We start from the raw sequence: 21,288 nt of genomic DNA, 5'->3' as shown, positions 1-21,288 counted from the left end.
TTATTATATTCACAAATACTAGCTCAATATTAACAAAAAATTATCACTTTTCTATTTACCTGCAGAGGAAACCAAGTAACAAAATATTTATTGACTCTTTTTTCTATCTCTACATTTGAAGGCCTTCTACCCTTATATCGTCTTTGTACAAAATCGTTGAAGTCACTGTTAGATATGAAAGTTTAACTCTAACTAAACAACTATTTTCAATTAAATAAAAAACATGTGAGAAAATCTTTAAGCACTTACTCAATAAATGGTTGGACATATGGACAATTTAGAACCATATAACAATGTGCTTGTTTTTTTTTTATAGGTGACAACTCAAATACTGTGAAAGCTCCCTTAGAGTTACCCATTTGTGGAAAAAGGGAATCCACATGTGTACTATAATTATCATCCGGACGATCATCAACACGTGATGGCCTATTAAATCTTGTCTCAATCCCTTCTAAGTATCGAGAGCAAAATGTAATAAGAGCTTCTTTGGCCACATATTCCTCAACTATAGAACCTTTTGATTTAGCTTTGTTTCGTACATAGGACTTTAAATATCCTAAATACCTAGTTTGTATAATGGGCTTTAGTAACCAAGATATAACTAAGTGACAGGTTAAATAAACAATGATTGAAAAGAGATATTTACCTCTCAATAGGATACATCCACCTATAGTGTACTGGTCCTCCAAGTTTTCCTTCATCGATTAGATGATAGGTTAAATGAACCAAGATTATAAAGAAAGAAGGAGGGAACAACATTTCTAAATGAAAAAGGGTAAGGATTATTTGAGGTTGGAGCTTCTCAAGTTCTGTAAGACTTAAGCTTTTAGAGCACAACTGTTGAAATAATGAAGACAACTCTATTAGCACTGTAATAACTTTATCTTGTAGCACATTACGTATGGCAATGGGTAATAGTTGCTGCATAAAGACGTGGCAATGGTTGTTGATGAATTGAGTGGATATGGCATTACAATGTAGGTTTATATGGTAAGAAATTTAAGTTGGTGAAAATGAGATTTTATTGAAAGTGGTTAAAACCAAATTTTGGTGAACTTTGGACATCCATAATTTATTCCTTAAATTCTGGATTGATTTGTGGTTTGTTGCAAGTAAAAGATGGTTTTAAGAACTTTTGATTGATATCAATTTTGTGAAAAACGGAACTTCGTAGAGAAAGTTATGGATGTTGCAAGTTAGAGGTATAAAATTATGTTGCAGGATGGTAAAAACTGGTTGCAGAATGCTTTTAGGTATTCTGCCCATTTTTTTTCAAAACACGCCCACCCACACGTACCCGTGGCTCACGCGTACGCGTGGCATGGAATTTTGGTGACGCATGCACGAGAAGCATGCGTACGCGTGGATATTGTCTGCTGCAAAAATCGGTTTTGGCCATTTTTAAACCAATTTTCCACTTCTAAACTTCCATTTTCTTTCCTTTAAGGTTTAAGATATGGTTCTAGGTTCTGTAGATAAAAGAAGCTAGGAAAACAAGATAACTTGAGGGTGAAGAAAGTTGTAAACGGTGGTTTTTATGAAGAAATTAAGAATGTTAATGAAGTTTAAAGTTAAGGCTTGTTATTTGATGATGTATTTATGATAATTGCCATGGCTTATGAATAATGATATCTGAGATACAAGTTTTCCTGGGTAAGAACCGTGGCTCGCCACCACGTGTTCCAGGTTGAATCTCGACACTCTGTTGACCCTACGTCATAAGGGTGACTGGGCACGTATAAATTCTCTGGTATGGATAGCCTCCATTAAGTGATTATATGATGAATGAATGTGAACTCTATGCATAGACTCTTGGGGATGCACGACGGGGGACAGTCTAAGGTTTTTGGACTTGTCGGGTTAGCTGGGTAACCGACAGATGGGCCCCATCAGCCATATGATAGGCATGCATCATATGCATTTGTTTGTTTGATTGCTATGCATTTATTGGGTTTGCCTAATTGATATATGTCACCTGCTATCTGTTATATTTGCTATTTGTACTATCTGCTCACTACTTGTACGTGAACTTGTTTAGTTGCCTGTTTCTGTTGCATTCCGAATGATAGAAGGATGGAGGAAACGGAGGAAATGATGTGGTGTTAGGTTAAGTTTGAACTTGAGTAAGATAGGTAGATTTAGAATACCTACCCCTGTTTATGGCTTCTGTTTAGTATTTAAGCTGGTTAACTGAATAACGGAGTTCTAGGATTGCCTATGGCATTCTCAGGACCATATTTATTATACGCGTGGCTCTTTCACCATGCTGAGAACCTCCAGTTCTCATTCCATATTGTATTGTTGTTTTTCAGATGCAGGTCGAAAGGCTCCTCGCTAGGCGTCTGGATCCTTGGGAAGCGAAGTAGTTCTCATGTTTCTATTAGTTTTCTTAGCACGCAAGTAATCCTTTCTGTTGAGCATTGCGCTTTTAATTTTCCGCAATTTTTGCTTACCGACTTGTTTCAAGGCTCCTAGTATATTACCCACTTCTCTATTATATAATTATATGCTGTTTAGAGGTTCGTAACACCACACTGCCTCTGTTCTACGACTTAAGCGTAAAACTCTGTGTAGTAGGGTGTTACATTATGGTTTCAGAGCAGTTCGTTCCTATAGAGCCTGAGGATGGACTGAGTGTGCTTTTGTGCATTCTCTGTGTATGTGTTTATGTGCTATTAGGATATCTAATTGATATATGTGGCATAAACGTTCATGAGCATGCATTTGGGACTTAAAGCACCGAACTTGCGATATTGAGACTGATCAACTTGATATCACTTGTTTGGTGTGTATAGGGACCAGATGTCTACTCGCGGACGCGGACGCGGGCGAGGTAGAGGCCGAATAGGCAATGTCATGCCTGAGGCATCAGGAAACATTCCTAATCCTATAGACTTCATGGCTGCATTAGGCAATATGGCAGCAGCAATGCAAGCGACAGCTGAAGCCCTGGGAAACCAAATTAATAATGGGAACAATGGCAATAATGGTGATAATGGTCCAATGTCATTCTCTTCCTTCTTGAAGGTTCACCCTCCAACTTTCAGAGAAACCTCGAATCCGACTGATGCTGATAACTGGATATAGGCCATTGAGCGAGCATTACAGGCTCAGTAGGTTTCGGATGAGCAGTGGATTGAGTTTGGAACCTACCAGTTGTATGGTGAAGCTCAGCACTGGTGGCAGGGCATGAGGCGCATTCTGCAGCCTGATGGGATTGTGATTTCTTGGGAGTTATTCCAAGATGAATTTTATAAGAAATATTTTCCCACCTCAGTCATAAATGCCAAAGAGTTTGAATTGCTTCAACTTAAAGAGGTCCAAATGACTATTACTGAGTACACCAATACGTTTGAGGAATTGTGCCGCTTTTCCCGCGTCTATCAGGGAGCTCCTGAGGACTTTGCTGAGTGGAAATGCATAAAGTATGAAGGAGGCCTTAGGAGTAACATTCAGAGCTTTGTGGTGCCTATGCAGATTCGGGTGTTTTCTGAGCTGGTGAATAGGAGCAGGGTGGCGGAGGATTGTGTCAGAAGGGCCACAGCAGAAAAAGGGAGTCTGAGGATGCCACCCAAAGGCAGACAGTTCAAGCGTGGTGGCTTTGTCCCTCAGAACAATCAGAGGCAAGGCAGCTCCAGGAGGCCTAATATCAGTGCTAATCAGGGAAGGAGACAGGGAAAGCAGCCACAGCAGGATATGAGTTACCACAGATGTGGGAAGTATCACTCAGAACCATGCTGGTTTGGGACTGGAGTCTGTTACTCCTGTGGGCAGCCGGGACACTTGGCTAGTAGTTGCCCAGAGAAGAAGGGGTATGAGACAGGCAGGGTGCAGCAACCAGGAAGGGTATACACTACTTCTTCAATAGGCGCTGAGGGGTCAGAGACATTGATCAGAGGTAAATATGAGATGGCGGGTAAAACTTTGAATGCTTTGTTTGATTCTGGAGCTTCACATACTTTTATTGCTTTTGAGAAGGCTGATGAGCTAGGATTGAAAATAGTAGTACTGGGTATGATTTAAAGGTATATAATGCGACCCACGAGGCTATGGTGACTAGGTTAGGGTGCCCCAAAGTTCCTTTTTGAGTACAAGGGCGTGATTTCGTGCATAACTTAATTTGTTTGCCGATGACTGGTCTTGATCTCATCCTGGGATTGGACTGGTTATCCAAGAACTGCGTTCTACTAGATTGTTCAGCAAAAACATTGTATTTCATGCCTGAAGGCACTGAAGGGCCGGTTGTAGTGAATAACTACTACTTGAATTCCATGACGGTGAACTGCTCTGGGGCCAAATGTCAGGGGATATTATTGTTAGCTGCAGGTGTTTCAGGTGATGATCAGAACTTGGAATAAATCCCAGTTGTGTGTGAGTTTTCGGAGGTGTTCCCTGATGATATTGATGAATTTCCACCAAAATGGGAAGTTGAGTTTGCTATTGATTTAGTACCTGGGGCCGGACCAATCTTGAGTGCTCCTTACAAGATGTCGCCTCTAAAAATGGCCGAATTGAAGTCTCAACTAGAGGATCTGTTGGGTAAGAATTTTATCCGACCAAGTGTATCTCCGTGGGGTACGCTAGTATTACTGGTGAAGAAGAAAGATGGAAGTATGCGCTTATGTGTTAACTATAGGCAGCTGAATAAGGTTACAGTGAAGAATAAAATCCGTTGCCAAGGATTGATGACCTGATGGACCAATTACAGGGAGCCGGTGTATTCTCTAAGATTGATCTACGATCTGGATAACACCAGATAAGGGTCAGAGATGAGGATATCCCTAAAACTGCCTTCAAAACGTGCTATGGTCACTATGAATATACCGTGATGTCCTTCGGACTAACTAATGCTCCGGCGATATTCATGGATTACATGGACAGAATTTTCCATCCATATCTGGATAAGTTTGTTGTTGTGTTTATTGACGACATTCTTATCTATTCTAAGACCGAGGATGAGCATGCTGAACACTTGCGAACAGTGCTACAAATTTTGAAGGATAGGAAGTTGTATGCCAAGCTATCCAAGTGCGAGTTCTGGAAGTCTGAGGTGAAATTTCTTGGTCATGTGGTGAGTAAGCAAGTAATAGCAGTGGATCCTGCTAAGGTTGAAGTGGTGATGAATTGGGAGTGGCCAACTTCAGTGATGGAAATCAGGAGTTTCTTAGGCTTGGCGGGTTATTATCGGAGGTTCATTAAAAGGTTTTCACAGCTCGCTTTGCCCTTGACCAAGCTGACCAGAAAGGATGTTCCTTTCGAATGGACTCTCGAGTGCGAGGAGAGCTTCCTTGCCTTAAAGCAGAGACTGACTACCGCCCCTATATTAGTGTTGCCTGAGCCGAGAGAACCATTCGAGGTGTACTGTGATGCGTCCTTGAAAGGTTTAGGATGCGTGTTGATGCAGCATCATAAGGTTGTAGCTTATGCCTCACATCAGTTAAGGCCACATGAAAGAAACTATCCAACTCATGATTTGGAACTTGCAGCCATTGTCTTTGCCTTGAAGATTTGGAGGCATTATCTCTATGGAGTGAAATTTCAAGTCTTCTCGGACCATAAGAGTCTGAAGTACCTGTTTGAGCAAAAAGAATTGAATATGCGTCAGAGGAGGTGGATGGAACTTTTGAAGGATTATGACTTCGAGCTAAACTATCATCTGGGAAAGGCGAATGTAGTGGCGGATGCCTTGAGTAGGAAATCCCTATGTGCTACTTGGATGATGCTAAGAGAGGACGAGTTGTTGAGAGCCTTCCAAGGATTGAAACTAGGAATCAGAGAAGAGTTTGGGACTTTATGCCTAAGCCAGTTATAGATCTCAAGCGACTTCAAGGCTGAATTGATAAAGGCTCATCAGAATGACTAAGAATTGTATAAGATTTTGCCGGTGATTGAGAAAGACAAGCAATGGAGAGTGTTAGAAGATAAAGATAGGTTGTGGAGGTTCAAGGGCCGGATAATTGTGCCAGATGTCGGGGATTTGTGACAGAGCATATTGGAGGAAGCTCACAAGAGCGGGTTCTCCATTCATCCGGGAAGCACCAAGATGTACCAAGACTTAAAGACGATGTTCTGGTGGCCAGGAATAAAAAATGATGTGGCGCTGCATGTGTCTAAATGCCTAACTTGTCAGAAAGTTAAGATTGAACACTGATAAATCACTATTTTATGGTTTATCTTGTGCTTAATTGAGTTGTTTTTATAAACTCTTTACCTGCTTATTCATACTATTCGCATGTTTTACGTTTTCCTTCCTGATTTTGTGCTATGATTGAAAACATGCTTCTTTGGCCTTTAAATTACTAACTTTAATCCTCTCTTATTATCATTCGATGCCATGATATTTGTGTTAAGTGATTTCAGAGATTACAGGGTAGGAATGACTCAGAGGATGGAAAGAAAGCATGCAAAAGTGGAAGGAATACAAGAAGTTGAAGAAATTGCTAAGCTGTCCAGCCTGACCTCTTCACACTCAAACGGTCATAACTTGAGCTACATAGGTCCAAATGAGATGGTTCCAGTAGTGTTGGAAAGCTAACGTCCGGGGCTTCGCAATGATATATAATTTGCCATAGCTTCCCCGACGCCAGACGACGCGAACGCGTGGATCACGCGGACACGTGACCTGGCAAAAACGCAATCCACACAAACGCGTGGACGATGCTTCCGCGTCACTTTCCCGCGACCTGTACATACCAAAATACGCTGGGGGCAATTTCTGGACTGTTTTTGACCCAGTTTTTGGCCCAAAAAATACAGCTTAGAGGCTATAAAGTGAAAAATGCATCCATTCATTAAGATGTCTTCCATTATTCACTTTTCATTTTTTAGATGTAGTTTTAGAGAGAGAGAGAGGGTCTCTCCTCTCTCTTAGGATTTAGTTTTAGGATTTAGGATTATTTCTTCTTCATCACAGGTTCAATGTTCCTTTAATTTATTTTTCTACTTTTATTTTATTACTTTAATTGATATTTATCTTCTCAATTTAGCTTATAAACCTTTTCATGTTAGATTTGAATTTATGTTTAAACGTAATTTGAGGTATTTCAGATTTATGATTGCTTTATTCTATTTATGATGTTTTTAATTTAATTTAGATATTTTCTTCCTTTTGGCTTTGGTTAAGTAATTGGTAACACTTGAGTTGTCAAACTCAGCAGTGGTTGAAATTGGCAGATTACTAATTAATCTAGATCGCTCTAAAGCTAGTCTTCCCACAGGGATCGACTAGGACTTGAGGATCAAACTAATTAGTCCACTTGACTTTCCTTTGCTTTAGTAAAGGTTAACTAAGTGGGATTAAAACCCAATTCTCATCACATCTGATAAGGATAACTAGGATAGGACTTCCAATTCTCATACCTTGCCAAGAGCTTTATTAGTTATTATTTTAACGACTTGTTATTTTACATTACTTGTTCCATATTTTAAAAACCCAAAACAAAATTCTACCTTTTCCATAGCTAATAATAAATCATACCTCCCTGCAATTCCTTGAGAAGACGACCTGAGGTTTAAATACTCGGTTATCAATTTTATTGGGTTTGCTTAAGTGACAAACAAAACTTTTGTAAGGAAGGACTTCTTGTCGGTCTAGAAGCTATACTCGCTTATATGAATTTATTTTTAGAAAATTCTAGATCGCGTGAGAGTTTCACTCTTTTCAAACACCAAAGGCCAGCAGGAACCCTTCAACCTTTGAAAATTCCACAGTGGAAATGGGAGAGCATTTCTATAGATTTTGTATTGGGCTTACCAAGGACTCGGACAGGTTGTGATGCCATTTGGGTAGTTATAGATCGACTGACCAAGTTAGCTCATTTTCTGCCTATCCGGATAAGTTGTACTATGGAGGAGTTGGCGCGCTTATACATAAAGGAGATTGTGAGGTTACATGGTGTACCTTCCACCATTGTATCGGATAGAGATCCTCGCTTTACATCACGGTTCTGGGGTGCTTTTCAGCGAGCTTTTGGCACTCAATTAAGTCTAAGCACTGCCTATCATCCTCAGACTGATGGCCAATCAGAAAGAACAATCAAAACCTTGGAAGACATGTTAAGAGCTTGTGTTTTGGATCAACCGGCAAGCTGGGATTGATATATGCCTCTGGTAGAATTTGCTTATAACAATAGCTATCATGCAAGTATTGGAATGGCTCCATATAAAGCTTTGTATGGAAGAAAATGCCAGTCTCCATTATGTTGGTATGAGGCAAGAGAAAGGAGTTTGATAGGACCTGAAATGGTAAGTGAAACCACTGAGCAAATAAAGAGAATTCAGAGTCGAATGCTTGAAGCTCAAAGCCGTCAAAAGAGCTATGATGACCGAAGACGGAAGCCTTTAGAATTTGAGGAAGGAGAGCACGTCTTCCTATAGGTTACTCCGACCACTGGGATAGGGAGGTCCATCAAAACCAAGAAGTTAAATCCCCGTTATATTGGGCCGTTTGAAATCCTGAAGAGAATTGGACCAGTGGCGTATAGGATCGCGTTACCACCACATCTTTCGAACCTGCATGACGTGTTCCATGTATCGCAGCTTTGTAAATACACTTTTGATCCTAGTCATGTCTTATAACCGGAATCAGTCCAAGTGAGAGAAGATCTGACGCTTCCAGTAACTCCGGTTAGGATTGATGATACCAGCATCAAGCGTCTACGCGGAAAGGAAGTTTCTTTAGTGAAAGTAGCTTGGAGTCAAGCTGGTATTGAAGAACATACCTGGGAGCTTGAGTCGGAGATGTGGAAGGACTACCCACACCTCTTTTCAGGTAATTCACTCTGAATTTTGAGGGCAAAATTCCTAATTAGGTGGGTAGAATGTAAACCCCACTAAAATCGGTAAATAATTAGTTAATAAATTGAATTTTAATTAGGAAAAATAAAAATACAAAACTAATATCAAAATAGGATAGACCTCTTCGAAACGAGAATTTTGATACCAATTTCGAAAATTTGGCCCAAAATCGGACCAGAAAGACCGAACCGGTTGAACCAGGGCCCAAACCGGGCCTGTGGGTTCAACCGGGCCCATAACATAAATGAAGCAGCAGCTTTATCTTCTCCATTTCACCATAGCAACGAAACACACAGCAAGGGGGAGAGGAGAAGAAACCTAACCCTCACATTTCCTTCTCACTACCATAACTCCTCCGTCCGGGCTCCGATCGCCGCACCATTCGCGGCCACGCGCTCATCGCGTCAAGCACTACCTTTCTATCTGAATAATTTCTTTGGTAAGCCTCATTTTAAGTTCAGAATCTCTATCCCTCTTTCTTTGGTAAACTTGAAAACATATGGTGAATCTTGTCCAATTTTTGTGTTCTAGGTTTAAGTTAGCTTCCGAAACTTGTGGGCTCAAGCTATTGAGTATATGGGTATGGTAAGAACACCCTAACCCTAGCCCAATCTTGTTTTGGTAATAGAAAACTGAATTGGAACATATATATAATAAAATAGTCAAAAACTTAAAATTAAAATTTGAAATACATATTTTTACTAACATTTTAAGAACAGTTAAGTCAAATTCTATAAATAACTAATACAAATATAAACATATAATTAGTTCATACTACTATATAGTATCTTAATTAGATACAATAAGAATAACAATCTATGAATTATATCCAAAAAATAATTTCAAGGTCTAAATATTTTTATATAATTAAATAATTATATAAATTTTTTTTTCAGAATAAGTAATTTTTATTTTATTTTTTTATTCATTATCATTTTTATTTTAAAATTAATTAATTTATACTTCAATTAAAAAATGAGTTAAGTATTTCCATGTTTATATATATATATATATATATATATATGTATTAGGTGTAGGTTAAGTGGGTGTTTATGCATTGGAATTGAATTGGGATCACTTGGAGGTTTGTTGGTGACCAAGGCTTGCTTTGGGGCTGTTTGATTGAGCTTGGATGGGCTGTAATTTTGCGTTGTGAGGCTGCCTTGGGTGAATTAAGTGATCGGCCAAGGTATGATTTAAGTTTCGCACGTTTAATATTTACGGTGTTGCAAAAACTTAAGTTAGAAGAACCATAGGATAGGTTGAATTTGTTAATGGCATTTAATGAGTAGCTTTGTATTGTTGTTGGTATAAATGTTGATGAAAATTAGTTGGGATGATGAGGTTATTAATGTCATGTTATTGGACTTGCTTATAATGGGTTGTGTTGATATTGATATTGATGAATTATGATTGGTAATTGTTAATGACAAGTTATTATGTTAAGTTGATGGATTAATGTGTATGAAGGTTTGATTTTGCTAATGGAATTTGAATTGGTATATATTTATGGGAGTTTGATAAAAATATGATGGAAGTTGGTATAGGTGAAATTTTGATATGAACAATGAAAGGTTGTTGATGTATGAGGTAAAAGTGAGTAATCATTGATGATCAAGGTTGGTTAAATTGATTAAAGTTTATATTGGCAATGGTTGTTGATGAATTGAGTGGATATGGCATTACAATGTAGGTTTATATGGTAAGAAATTTAAGTTGGTGAAAATGAGGTTTTATTGAAAGTGGTTAAAACCAAATTTTGGTGAACTTTGGACATCCATAATTTATTCCTCAAATTCTGGATTGATTTGTGGTTTGTTACAAGTAAAAGATGGTTTTAAGAACTTTTTCTTGATATCAATTTTGTGAAAAATGGAACTTCGTAGAGAAAGTTATGGATGTTGCAAGTTAGAGGTATAAAACTGTGTTGCAGGATGGTAAAAACTGGTTGCAGAATGCTTCTGGGCATTCTACCCATTTTTTTTCAAAACACGCCCACCCACGCGTACGCGTGGCTCACGCGTATGCGTGGCGTGGAATTTTGGTGAAGCTATACTCGCTTGTATGAATTTATTTTTAGAAAATTCTAGATCGCGCAAGAGTTTCGCTCTTTTCAAAATGGCGCCGTTGCCGGGAAATTGCAAACGTGTGCCTTATTATTGGTTATTGTAATATTTGATTTTTGCTTGTTTATTTGTTTTTATTTTTGTTTTTATTTGTGCTTTTTCATAAATTAAGAGGTTATTGGTTTTTATTTAGTTATTAAAATTTTTTTTCAAAAATTTGTTCTTCGTGTTCATCTTGACCTTCAAATTGTTCTTAGTTGTTCTCTTCGTTTTGATCTAAAAATTTTTAAGTTTGATGTCATTTTATTGTTTTTCTCTTTCCTTATTTAATTCAAAAATATCTTTTCTCTCTATTTTAATTGAATTTTCGAAATTTGCATAAAAAAAATTTTCAGATTTCTATTTTAAAATTTTTATCTTATCTTATCTTAGCTTTAAATTTCAAAATTCAAATCTTTTTCAAAAATCATATCTTTTTCAAAACCTTATCTTATTTCAAAATTTAAAAATTCAAAATTCAAAATTTAATTTTCAAATTCAAATTTAAATTTCAATAACCTTTTAATTTAAATTTATTTTTATTTTTGTTTTTAATTTTTATTTGCTATTATGAGTTCTCACCCCATCGCTTTAAGTTTGGTTCCAATATTGTTGTAAGGAATGAAAACTATAATGAAAATAGGCATCAAGGTTGGAAGAATCAAAGATGGGAGGAGCCATAAGGATTTGATCAACCCTCTTGGAAACAACCCCCTCCAATGCACTATAACCAACAACCATTCTGTGATGCATACCAAAATGATGACTATGGTGGACCCCCTTGTAGTTACCAATAAGTCCCGCCATATGCTTATGAACCATCTCCTCAACACAACTCTGGACCCCCATACTCACAAGCCCCTTACCACCAAACACCGCCATATGACCCTAACCTATATCCATCACACCAACCACCATATGAACCACACCCAGAACCACCACCTCAATATTCACCATCTCCATATCCTTATCAAGAAGAACCACCTTCCTATTATGAACCCTTTTTCCAAAATAATGAACCATCATATCCACCCCAATCTCCAATGGATGACTTCCTTCGTGGTCTTCTTCAAGGGCAAGCGAAGATGCAAAGGGATGTACTAGAACTTCCGACTGCCTTAACCGAGGTAGTAAATAAATTAGCTTCTCAATATCTGAGCACTCAAAGTACTCCCATGACTACATGTGGAGAATCAAAAGAAGAGCGTAGCATGAAGGAGACACTAGAAACTTCGGTGGACAATGAGGAACATGACCTTGTATTGGAACAAGTGGAGGAAGCCATAATAGTTGCAGAGGAAGAAATGGTTGAAGATTTAGGAGATGCTGAACCTCCATGGGAATCGAGAACTGTACAGGATTCCGCCGAGAAGTTTGAATTTGATGTTGAAGAGGGTGTACAACTTCCAAGGCATATCATGGTTGAAGATTTTGCAGAGGTTGATCAAGAAATGGAGATTAAAGAAGAGGAAGCACAACCTCCCATGCCCTTAGTAAGCCATAAAGAAGAGTTTGATTTAGAAGAAAGCTACCAAGAGGAAGAGGTTGGAATTGAAGAAGCTCGCAAAGAGATGGAAGTTGTCAAGGAAGAGCACAAGGGAATGGAGCTTGAAATCACCTTGCCAAAGTTGCTAGAGACCTCTCCACCTAAGTCACCATCATCCTTCACAACATTCAAGTAGGTAAAATTTATATCTCTTAGCTTTCTCATTCCACTTGAATATGGTTTACTTGAGACAGATGGTCAGCTTAGAGCTCTTTGTGGCGTTAAGAGTAAGAGGGACATGGCTCGTACTCAGAGCTGGTATGCAAGATTCAATAAGGTTCGATACTTCAATTTGAAGTGCAAGGATTGGTATCACGTTCAATTGAATGGGTCTCGGAAAAAGTTTGGTCATCTTGGTGAGAACACAATTTCCAAACCGCCCGGCTGGAATAATGCAGATCAAGGCAAAGATCGGTGTAAAAGCAAAGTTTGAGATCCTAGAGTCTGTTCTGACATTCAGCACATTGGAAGCCTGAGAACCTGTTTAAAACTGCTCAAGGGCTTTACGTGCCTTGTTTGGGACCCCGGAGGCTGTTGCCATTCCAAACATTGGTGGAGATTTCTGGATGAATTCAAGCACAAGCCACCATAACAGGAAGTTCATCAAATGTCCAACTTAAGGACTTTAACTAAAAGTGCTAGGTGGGAGACAACCCACCATGGTATGATCGTTCCTTTTTCAATTTTAATTTTATTTTGTTTTGTTTGTTTTTAAGTTTTATTTTATTTCATTGAACCTGTAATTATTCATAACATCCACATTAGCATTGCATTTTGCATTCTACACAAAAAAAAAAACACGCACGGGACGCGGCAGCGTCGCTGATGCGTCCGCGTCACCAGTGCGTTTTGAAGAAAAGAGAATTGAACAGAGAGTCACGCGAGAGCGTGGCTGAAGGCGTGCCTTTGGCACAAACATGCCCACGCGTCCGCGTCACCCACGCGAACGTGTGACCCTAAAAATCAACGTAAAACGGGTGTATGACAGAAAGTTATGATGGAGTGGGGCTGGAACCGCGCTAGAAGCACAAGCCCCACCACACGAACGCGTTCCCCATGTGTCCGCGTCGTTTTTCAAAGTGTGGTCATTCACGCGATCGCGTCAACCACGCTACCGCGTCACCCAGATTTTTGGCAAAATGCACTTAAAACAGAGAGTTGCGCGTCCGCGAGGCTGCCCTTGCGCTAATGGCACAAATCACTCCACGTGAACGCGTGACCCACGCGTCTGCGTCACTTCATAGAAGCGCTATCCGCGCAAACGCGTAACCCACGCGCTCACGTCGCCTGCGCCGCACAACTTAACCAGATCAGCGCCAATTATCTTATCTTTTCTTTTCTAATCCTAATTTCTTCTATCTTTTCTTCTTTATTCTTCCTTTTCTTACTTTCTTCTTCTTCATCTCTTTAACTTCTCATCCCTCTTCACTTCCATTCTATTTCATTTAATTTATTTGCATACTTTCATTCATTGCATTATTTTCATTGGTGTTAGAAATTTATTTGGGTCATTATTTTCTATATTTTGCTTGTGGATTATTAAAGGAATTGTTTAAAAATTATATATTACTTTTTAAAGGGTTGCTTGCATGTTCAATTTAATACATTCAATAACTTATTTACCATGCATGCTATGTGTTTGTGAAAACGCCCGTATGGCATTATGCACTATTTTTATATTTCTTTTATTCTACTACTCTAAATGCTTGCTTTTCACAAAACCCTTTTTATATTTTATTAATTAAATATAATTGTTATTCAAACATGTTAGTTTGAAAGACTTGGTAATCTAACATGGACATTGAATGAGGCCATTATTTATTTAGCTCACTTATCCCAAATAAGCCTACCCTTTTAATTACCTTTGTTAGCCACTTTGAGCCTTTTAATCCCCATTTGTTCTATATTTTACCACATCACTAGCCTTAAGCGAAAAAAACAAATTAAATATCCCAATTGAATCTTTGGTTAGCTTAAAATAGAGGTTGTGCATCAACTAAGTGTGGGAAAACTGTGGGAACATGGGTTAATAAGGGAATATATCATGTTTCTAATTTTGAATATTGGAAAATTTGGGTACCTACTCATGTAAAACAAAAAATTAAAAATTCCATATGCATTGATATGTTATTTTAGTTTTTATGTCTCTATAAAAAAAAGAGAAAAAAAATATATATATATATAAGGGGACAAAATTACCCCAATGTTAAGTTAATAAAAGATCAATGCATATGTGACACAAATTAAAAGAAAAGTTGATACATGAGTATATGATACAAAAGTGGGAATTATGGGTAGCTATGCATGATTTTAGAAGTTATATAGAATGTATGTATGTTAGGTGATAGCTTAGGTTACTCAAGGATTCATATTTTAGCTCACTTGGCCATACATATATCCTTACCTTTACCTCAGCCCCATTACAACCCTGAAAAGATCTCATGATGTTTGCATTGGTATGCTGAATATTTGTTGATTGGTTAGATGAAGAACAAGGTTGAGAAAGCATGACTAGGGAAGAATAGAGTGATTGACCCTAGACACTTGAGAGTTAGAGTGATATACACTACTAGTAAGGGTTCAGTGCTTAATTCTATGTTCCCTGCTTTCATGAGCTATCTTCTTACAAGTTTACTTGTTTTTTATTGTACGATTTGAATTAGTGGAATTTGGGTTGTATTTGTCTTGAAGAACTTATTCACTTTTAACCAAGTAGGTAGAAATATTTTGCATGTAGTTGCATTCACATAGATAGGTTGCATTGCATACTCTCTATCATTCCTCTTCACTCCTTTATAGCTTCTCTTGAGCTTAGCATAAGGACATGCTAATGTTTAAGTGTGGGGAGGTTGATAAACTACTATTTTATGGTTTATCTTGTGCTTAATTGAGTGGTTTTTATCAACTCTTTACCCACTTATTCATACTATTCGCATGTTTTACGTTTTTCTTCCTGATTTTGTGCTATGATTGAAAACATGCTTCTTTGGCCTTTAAATTACTGACTTTAATCCTCTCTTATTATCATTCGATGCCATGATATGTGTGTTAAGTGATTTCAGAGATTACAGGGTAGGAATGGCTCAGAGGATGGAAAGAAAGCATGCAAAAGTGGAAGGAATACAAGAAGTTGAAGAAATTGCTAAGCTGTCCAGCCTGACCTCTTCATACTCAAACGGTCATAACTTGAGCTACATAGGTCCAAATGAAATGGTTCCAGTAATGTTGGAAAGCTAACCTCCGGGGCTTCGCAACGATATATAATTTGCCATAGCTGCCCCGACGCCAGATGACGCGAACGCGTGGATCACGCGGACGCGTGACCTGGCAAAAACGCAATCCACGCAAACGCGTGGACGACGCTTCCGCGTCACTTTCCCGCGACCTGTACATACCAAAATACACTGGGGGCAATTTCTGGACTGTTTTTGACCCAGTTTTTGGCCTAAAAAATACAGCTTAGAGGCTATAAAGTGGGGAAATGAATCCATTCATTAAGATGTCTTCCATTATTCACTTTTTATTTTTTAGATGTAGTTTTAGAGAGAGAGAGGGTCTCTCCTCTCTCTTAGGATTTAGTTTTAGGATTTAGGATTATTTCTTCTTCATCACAGGTTCAATGTTCCTTTAATTTATTTTTCTACTTTTATTTTATTACTTTAATTGATATTTATCTGTTCTACCTTTTCCATAGCTAATAATAAATCATACCTCCCTGCAATTCCTTGAGAAGACGACCCGAGGTTTAAATACTCGATTATCAATTTTATTGAGTTTGCTTAAGTGACAAACAAAACTTTTGTAAGGAAGGACTTCTTGTCGGTCTAGAAGCTATACTCGCTTATATGAATTTATTTTTAGAAAATTCTAGATCGCGCGAGAGTTTCACTCTTTTCAAACACCAAAGGCCAGCAGGAACCCTTCAACCTTTGGAAATTCCACAGTGGAAATGGGAGAGCATTTCTATGGATTTTGTATTGGGCTTACCAAGGACTCGGACATGTTGTGATGCCATTTGGGTAGTTATAGATCGACTGACCAAGTCAGCTCATTTTCTGCCTATCCGGATAAGTTGTACTATGGAGGAGTTGGCGCGCTTATACATAAAGGAGATTGTGAGGTTACATGGTGTACCTTCCACCATTGTATCGGATAGAGATCCTCGCTTTACATCACGGTTCTGGGGTGCTTTTCAGCGAGCTTTTGGCACTCAATTAAGTCTAAGCACTGCCTATCATCCTCAGACTGATGGCCAATCAGAAAGAACAATCAAAACCTTGGAAGACATGTTAAGAGCTTGTGTTTTGGATCAACCGGAAAGCTGGGATTGATATATGCCTCTGGTAGAATTTGCTTATAACAATAGCTATCATGCAAGTATTGGAATGGCTCCATATAAAGCTTTGTATGGAAGAAAATGCCAGTCTCCATTATGTTGGTATGAGGCAAGAGAAAGGAGTTTGATAGGACCTGAAATGGTAAGTGAAACCACTGAGCAAATAAAGAGAATTCGGAGTCGAATGCTTGAAGCTCAAAGTCGTCAAAAGAGCTATGATGACCGAAGACGGAAGCCTTTAGAATTTGAGGAAGGAGAGCACGTCTTCCTATAGGTTACTCCGACCACTGGGATAGGGAGGTCCATCAAAACCAAGAAGTTAAATCCCCGTTATATTGGGCCGTTTGAAATCCTGAAGAGAATTGGACCAGTGGCGTATAGGATCGCGTTACCACCACATCTTCGAACCTGCATGACATGTTCCATGTATTGCAGCTTCGTAAATACACTTTTGATCCTAGTCATGTCTTAGAACCGGAATCAGTCCAAGTGAGAGAAGATCTAACGCTTCCAGTAACTCCGGTTAGGATTGATGATACCAGCATCAAGCGTCTACGCGGAAAGGAAGTTTCTTTAGTGAAAGTAGCTTGGAGTCGAGCTGGTATTGAAGAACATACCTGGGAGCTTGAGTCGGAGATGCGGAAGGACTACCCACACCTCTTTTCAGGTAATTCACTCTGAATTTTGAGGGCAAAATTCCTAATTAGGTGGGTAGGATGTAAACCCCACTAAAATCGGTAAATAATTAGTTAATAAATTGAATTTTAATTAGGAAAAATAAAAATACAAAAATAATATCAAAATAGGATAGACCTCTTCGAAACGAAAATTTTGATACCAATTTCAAAAATTTGGCCCAAAATCGGACCAGAAGGACCGAACCGGTTGAACCGGGGCCCAAACCGGGCCCGTGGGTTCAACCGGGCCCATAACATAAATGAAGCAGCAGCTTTATCTTCTCCATTTCACCATAGCAACGAAACACACAACAAGGGGAGAGGAGAAGAAACCTAACCCTCACATTTCCTTCTCACTACCATAACTCCTCCGTCCGGGCTCCGATCGCCGCACCATTCGCGGCCACGCGCTCATCGCGTCAAGCACTACCTTTCTATCTGAATAATTTCTTTGGTAAGCCTCATTTTAAGTTCAGAATCTCTATCCCTCTTTCTTTGGTAAACTTGAAAACCTATGGTGAATCTTGTCCAATTTTTGTGTTCTAGGTTTAAGTTAGCTTCCGAAACTTGTGGGCTCAAGCTATTGAGTATATGGGTATGGTAAGAACACCCTAACCCTAGCCCAATCTTGTTTTGGTAATAGAAAACTGAATTGGAACATATATATGTGTATTAGGTGTAGTTTAAGAGGGTGTTTATGCATTGGACTTGAATTTGGATTACTTGGAGCTTTGTTGGTGACAAGACTTGCTTTGGGGCTGTTTGATTGAGCTTGGAGGGGTTGTGATTTTGTGTTGAGAGGTTTCCTTGGGTGAATTAAGTGATCGGCCAAGGTATGGTTTAAGTTTCGCACATTTAATATTTACGGTATTGTGAAAACTTAGGTTAGAGGAACCATAGAATAAGTTGGATTGTTTGTTGTATTTAATGATTAGCCTTGTAATGTTGTTAGACGTTTGCGGTCACGCGCTCAGCACGTCGAGCTCTACCTTTTTATCCGAACAATTTCACTAGTAAGTCTCCTATTAAGTTCAGAATCTCTATCCCTCTTTTTTGGTAAACTTGAAAAACCTATGGTGAATCTTGCCCAATTTTTGTATTCTAGGTTCAAGTTAGCTTCCGGAACTTGTGGGCTCAAGCTATTGAGCATATGGGTATGGTAAGAGCATACTAACCCTAGCTCAATCTTGTAATTCTGATAGAAAACTGAATTGGAACATATATATATGTATTAGGTGTAGGTTAAGTGGGTGTTTATGCATTGGAATTGAATTGGGATCACTTGGAGGTTTGTTGGTGACCAAGGCTTGCTTTGAGGCTGTTTGATTGAGCTTGGATGGGCTGTAATTTTGCGTTGTGAGGCTGCCTTGGGTGAATTAAGTGATCGGCCAAGGTATGATTTAAGTTTCGCACGTTTAATATTTACGGTGTTGCGAAAACTTAAGTTAGAAGAACCATAGGATAGGTTGAATTTGTTAATGGCATTTAATGAGTAGCTTTGTATTGTTGTTGGTATAAATGTTGATGAAAATTAGTTGGGATGATGAGGTTATTAATGTCATGTTATTGGACTTGCTTATAATGGGTTGTGTTGATATTGATAGTGATGAATTATGATTGGTAATTGTTAATGACAAGTTATTATGTTAAGTTGATGGATTAATGTGTATGAAGGTTTGATTTTGCTAATGGAATTTGAATTGGTATATATTTATGGGAGTTTGATAAAAATATGATGGAAGTTGGTATAGGTGAAATTTTGATATGAACAATGAAAGGTTGTTGATGTATGAGGTAAAAGTGAGTAATCATTGATGATCAAGGTTGGTTAAGTTGATTAAAGTTTATATTGGCAATGGTTGTTGATGAATTGAGTGGATATGGCATTACAATGTAGGTTTATATGGTAAGAAATTTAAGTTGGTGAAAATGAGGTTTTATTGAAATTGGTTAAAACCAAATTTTGGTGAACTTTGGACATCCATAATTTATTCCTCAAATGCTGGATTGATTTGTGGTTTATTGAAAGTAAAAGATGGTTTTAAGAACTTTTGCTTGATATCAATTTTGTGAAAAATGGAACTTCGTAGAGAAAGTTATGGATGTTGCAAGTTAGAGGTATAAAACTGTGTTGCAGGATGGTAAAAACTGGTTGCAGAATGCTTTTGGGCATTCTGCCCATTTTTTTTCAAAACACGCCCACCCACGCGTACGTGTGGCTCACGTGTACGCGTGGCGTGGATTTTTGGTGACGCATGCGCGAGAAGCATGCATACGCGTGTGTGCATATTCACGCGTACGCATGACTCACGTGTACGCGTGGATACTGTCTACTGCAAAAACCGGTTTTGGCCACTTTTAAACCAATTTTCCACTTCTAAACCTCCATTTTCTTCCCTTTAAGGTTTAAGATATGGTTCTAGGTTCAGTAGATAAAAGAAGCTAGGAAAACAAGATAACTTGAGGGTGAAGAAAGTTGTACACGGTGATTTTTATGAAGAAATTAAGAATGTTAATGAAGTTTAAAGTTAAGGCTTGTTATTTGATGTTTTATTGATGATAATTGCCATGGCGTATGAATAATGATATCTAAGATACGAGTTTTCCTGGGTAAGAACCGTGGCTCGCCACCACGTCTTCCAGGTTGAATCTCGACACTCTGTTGACCCTACGTCATAAGGGTGACCGGGCACTTATAAATTCCCGGGTATAGATAGCTCCCGTTGAGTGATTATATGATGAATGAATGTGAACTCTATGCATAGACTCTTGGGGATGCGCGATGGGGGACAGTCTAAGATTTTTGGACTTGTCGAGTTGGCTGGATAACCGACAGATGGGCCCCATCAGCCATAGGACAGGCATGTATCATATGCATTTGTTTCTTTGACTGCTATGCATTTCTTGGGTTTGCCTAATTGATATATGTCACCTGCTATCCGTTATATTTGCTATTTGTACTATCTGCTCACTACTTGTACGTGACTTGTTTGGTTGCCTGTTTCTGTTGCATTCCGAATGATGGAAGGATGGAGGAAACGGAGGAAATGGTGTGGTGTTAGGTTAAGTTTGAACTTGAGTAAGATAGGTAGATTTAGAATACCTACCCCTGTTTATGGCTTCTGTTTAGTATTTAAGCTGGTTAACTGAATAACGGAGTTCTAGGATTGCCTATGGCATTCTCAGAACCATATTTATTATTTGCGTGGCACTTTCACCATGCTGAGAACCTCCGGTATTCATTCCATATTGTATTGTTATTTTTCAGATGCAGGTCGAGAGGCTCCTCGCTAGGCGTCTGGATCCTGGGAAGCGAAGTAGTCCTTGGGGGTATTTTGGTTTCTGGTTGTATATATATATATGTGTGTGTGTGTGTGTGTGTGTGTGTGTGTGTTTAGCTTACTCTCCAAGTAACTTATGTATGCTGCTCCTCTTAGAGGTTGAGGGAGAGTTAGGAGTTTACTTTGATATTTTGATGTATTTTGGGGACACTTATGTATATTTATATGTATATATATATATCCTCTGGCCAGCCTTAGCTTCGCAGGCTGAGTCAGGGGCTTGGCTGTCATTTATTCTTTTGCTTATCTTTATCATGTTTCTATTAGTTTTCTTAGCACGCAAGTAATCCTTTCCGTTGAGCGTTGCGCTTTTAATTTTCTGCGATTTTTACTTACCGACTTGTTTCAAGGCTCCTAGTATATTACCCTCTTCTCTATTATATAATTATTATGCTATTTAGAGGTCCGTAACACCACACTACATCTGTTCTACGACTTAAGCGTAAAACTCTGTGTAGTAGGGTGTTACAGCTTGCTGCGATGTTTT

At 38.6% G+C, this 21,288-nt stretch overlaps 1 protein-coding gene and 1 long non-coding RNA gene across 2 annotated transcripts; both read left to right on the top strand.

Annotated features, from left to right (window-relative positions):
• LOC107620300 lies at positions 3,190 to 4,023 on the top strand. Its single transcript, XM_016322482.1, has one exon. The coding sequence runs from the start codon at positions 3,190 to 3,192 to the stop codon at positions 4,021 to 4,023; it is 834 nt and encodes a 277-aa protein (XP_016177968.1).
• Positions 18,532 to 20,816, top strand: LOC107622081. The gene is made up of 3 exons (XR_002355957.1): positions 18,532 to 18,619; positions 18,696 to 18,853; positions 20,729 to 20,816. It is a non-coding gene; the product is annotated as an uncharacterized LOC107622081 (long non-coding RNA).

Source organism: Arachis ipaensis, chromosome B10, assembly GCF_000816755.2.
Source record: "Arachis ipaensis cultivar K30076 chromosome B10, Araip1.1, whole genome shotgun sequence".
In the NCBI taxonomy this organism is placed as follows: domain Eukaryota; kingdom Viridiplantae; phylum Streptophyta; class Magnoliopsida; order Fabales; family Fabaceae; genus Arachis; species Arachis ipaensis.
This window is presented reverse-complemented; position numbering and strand designations above follow the sequence as displayed.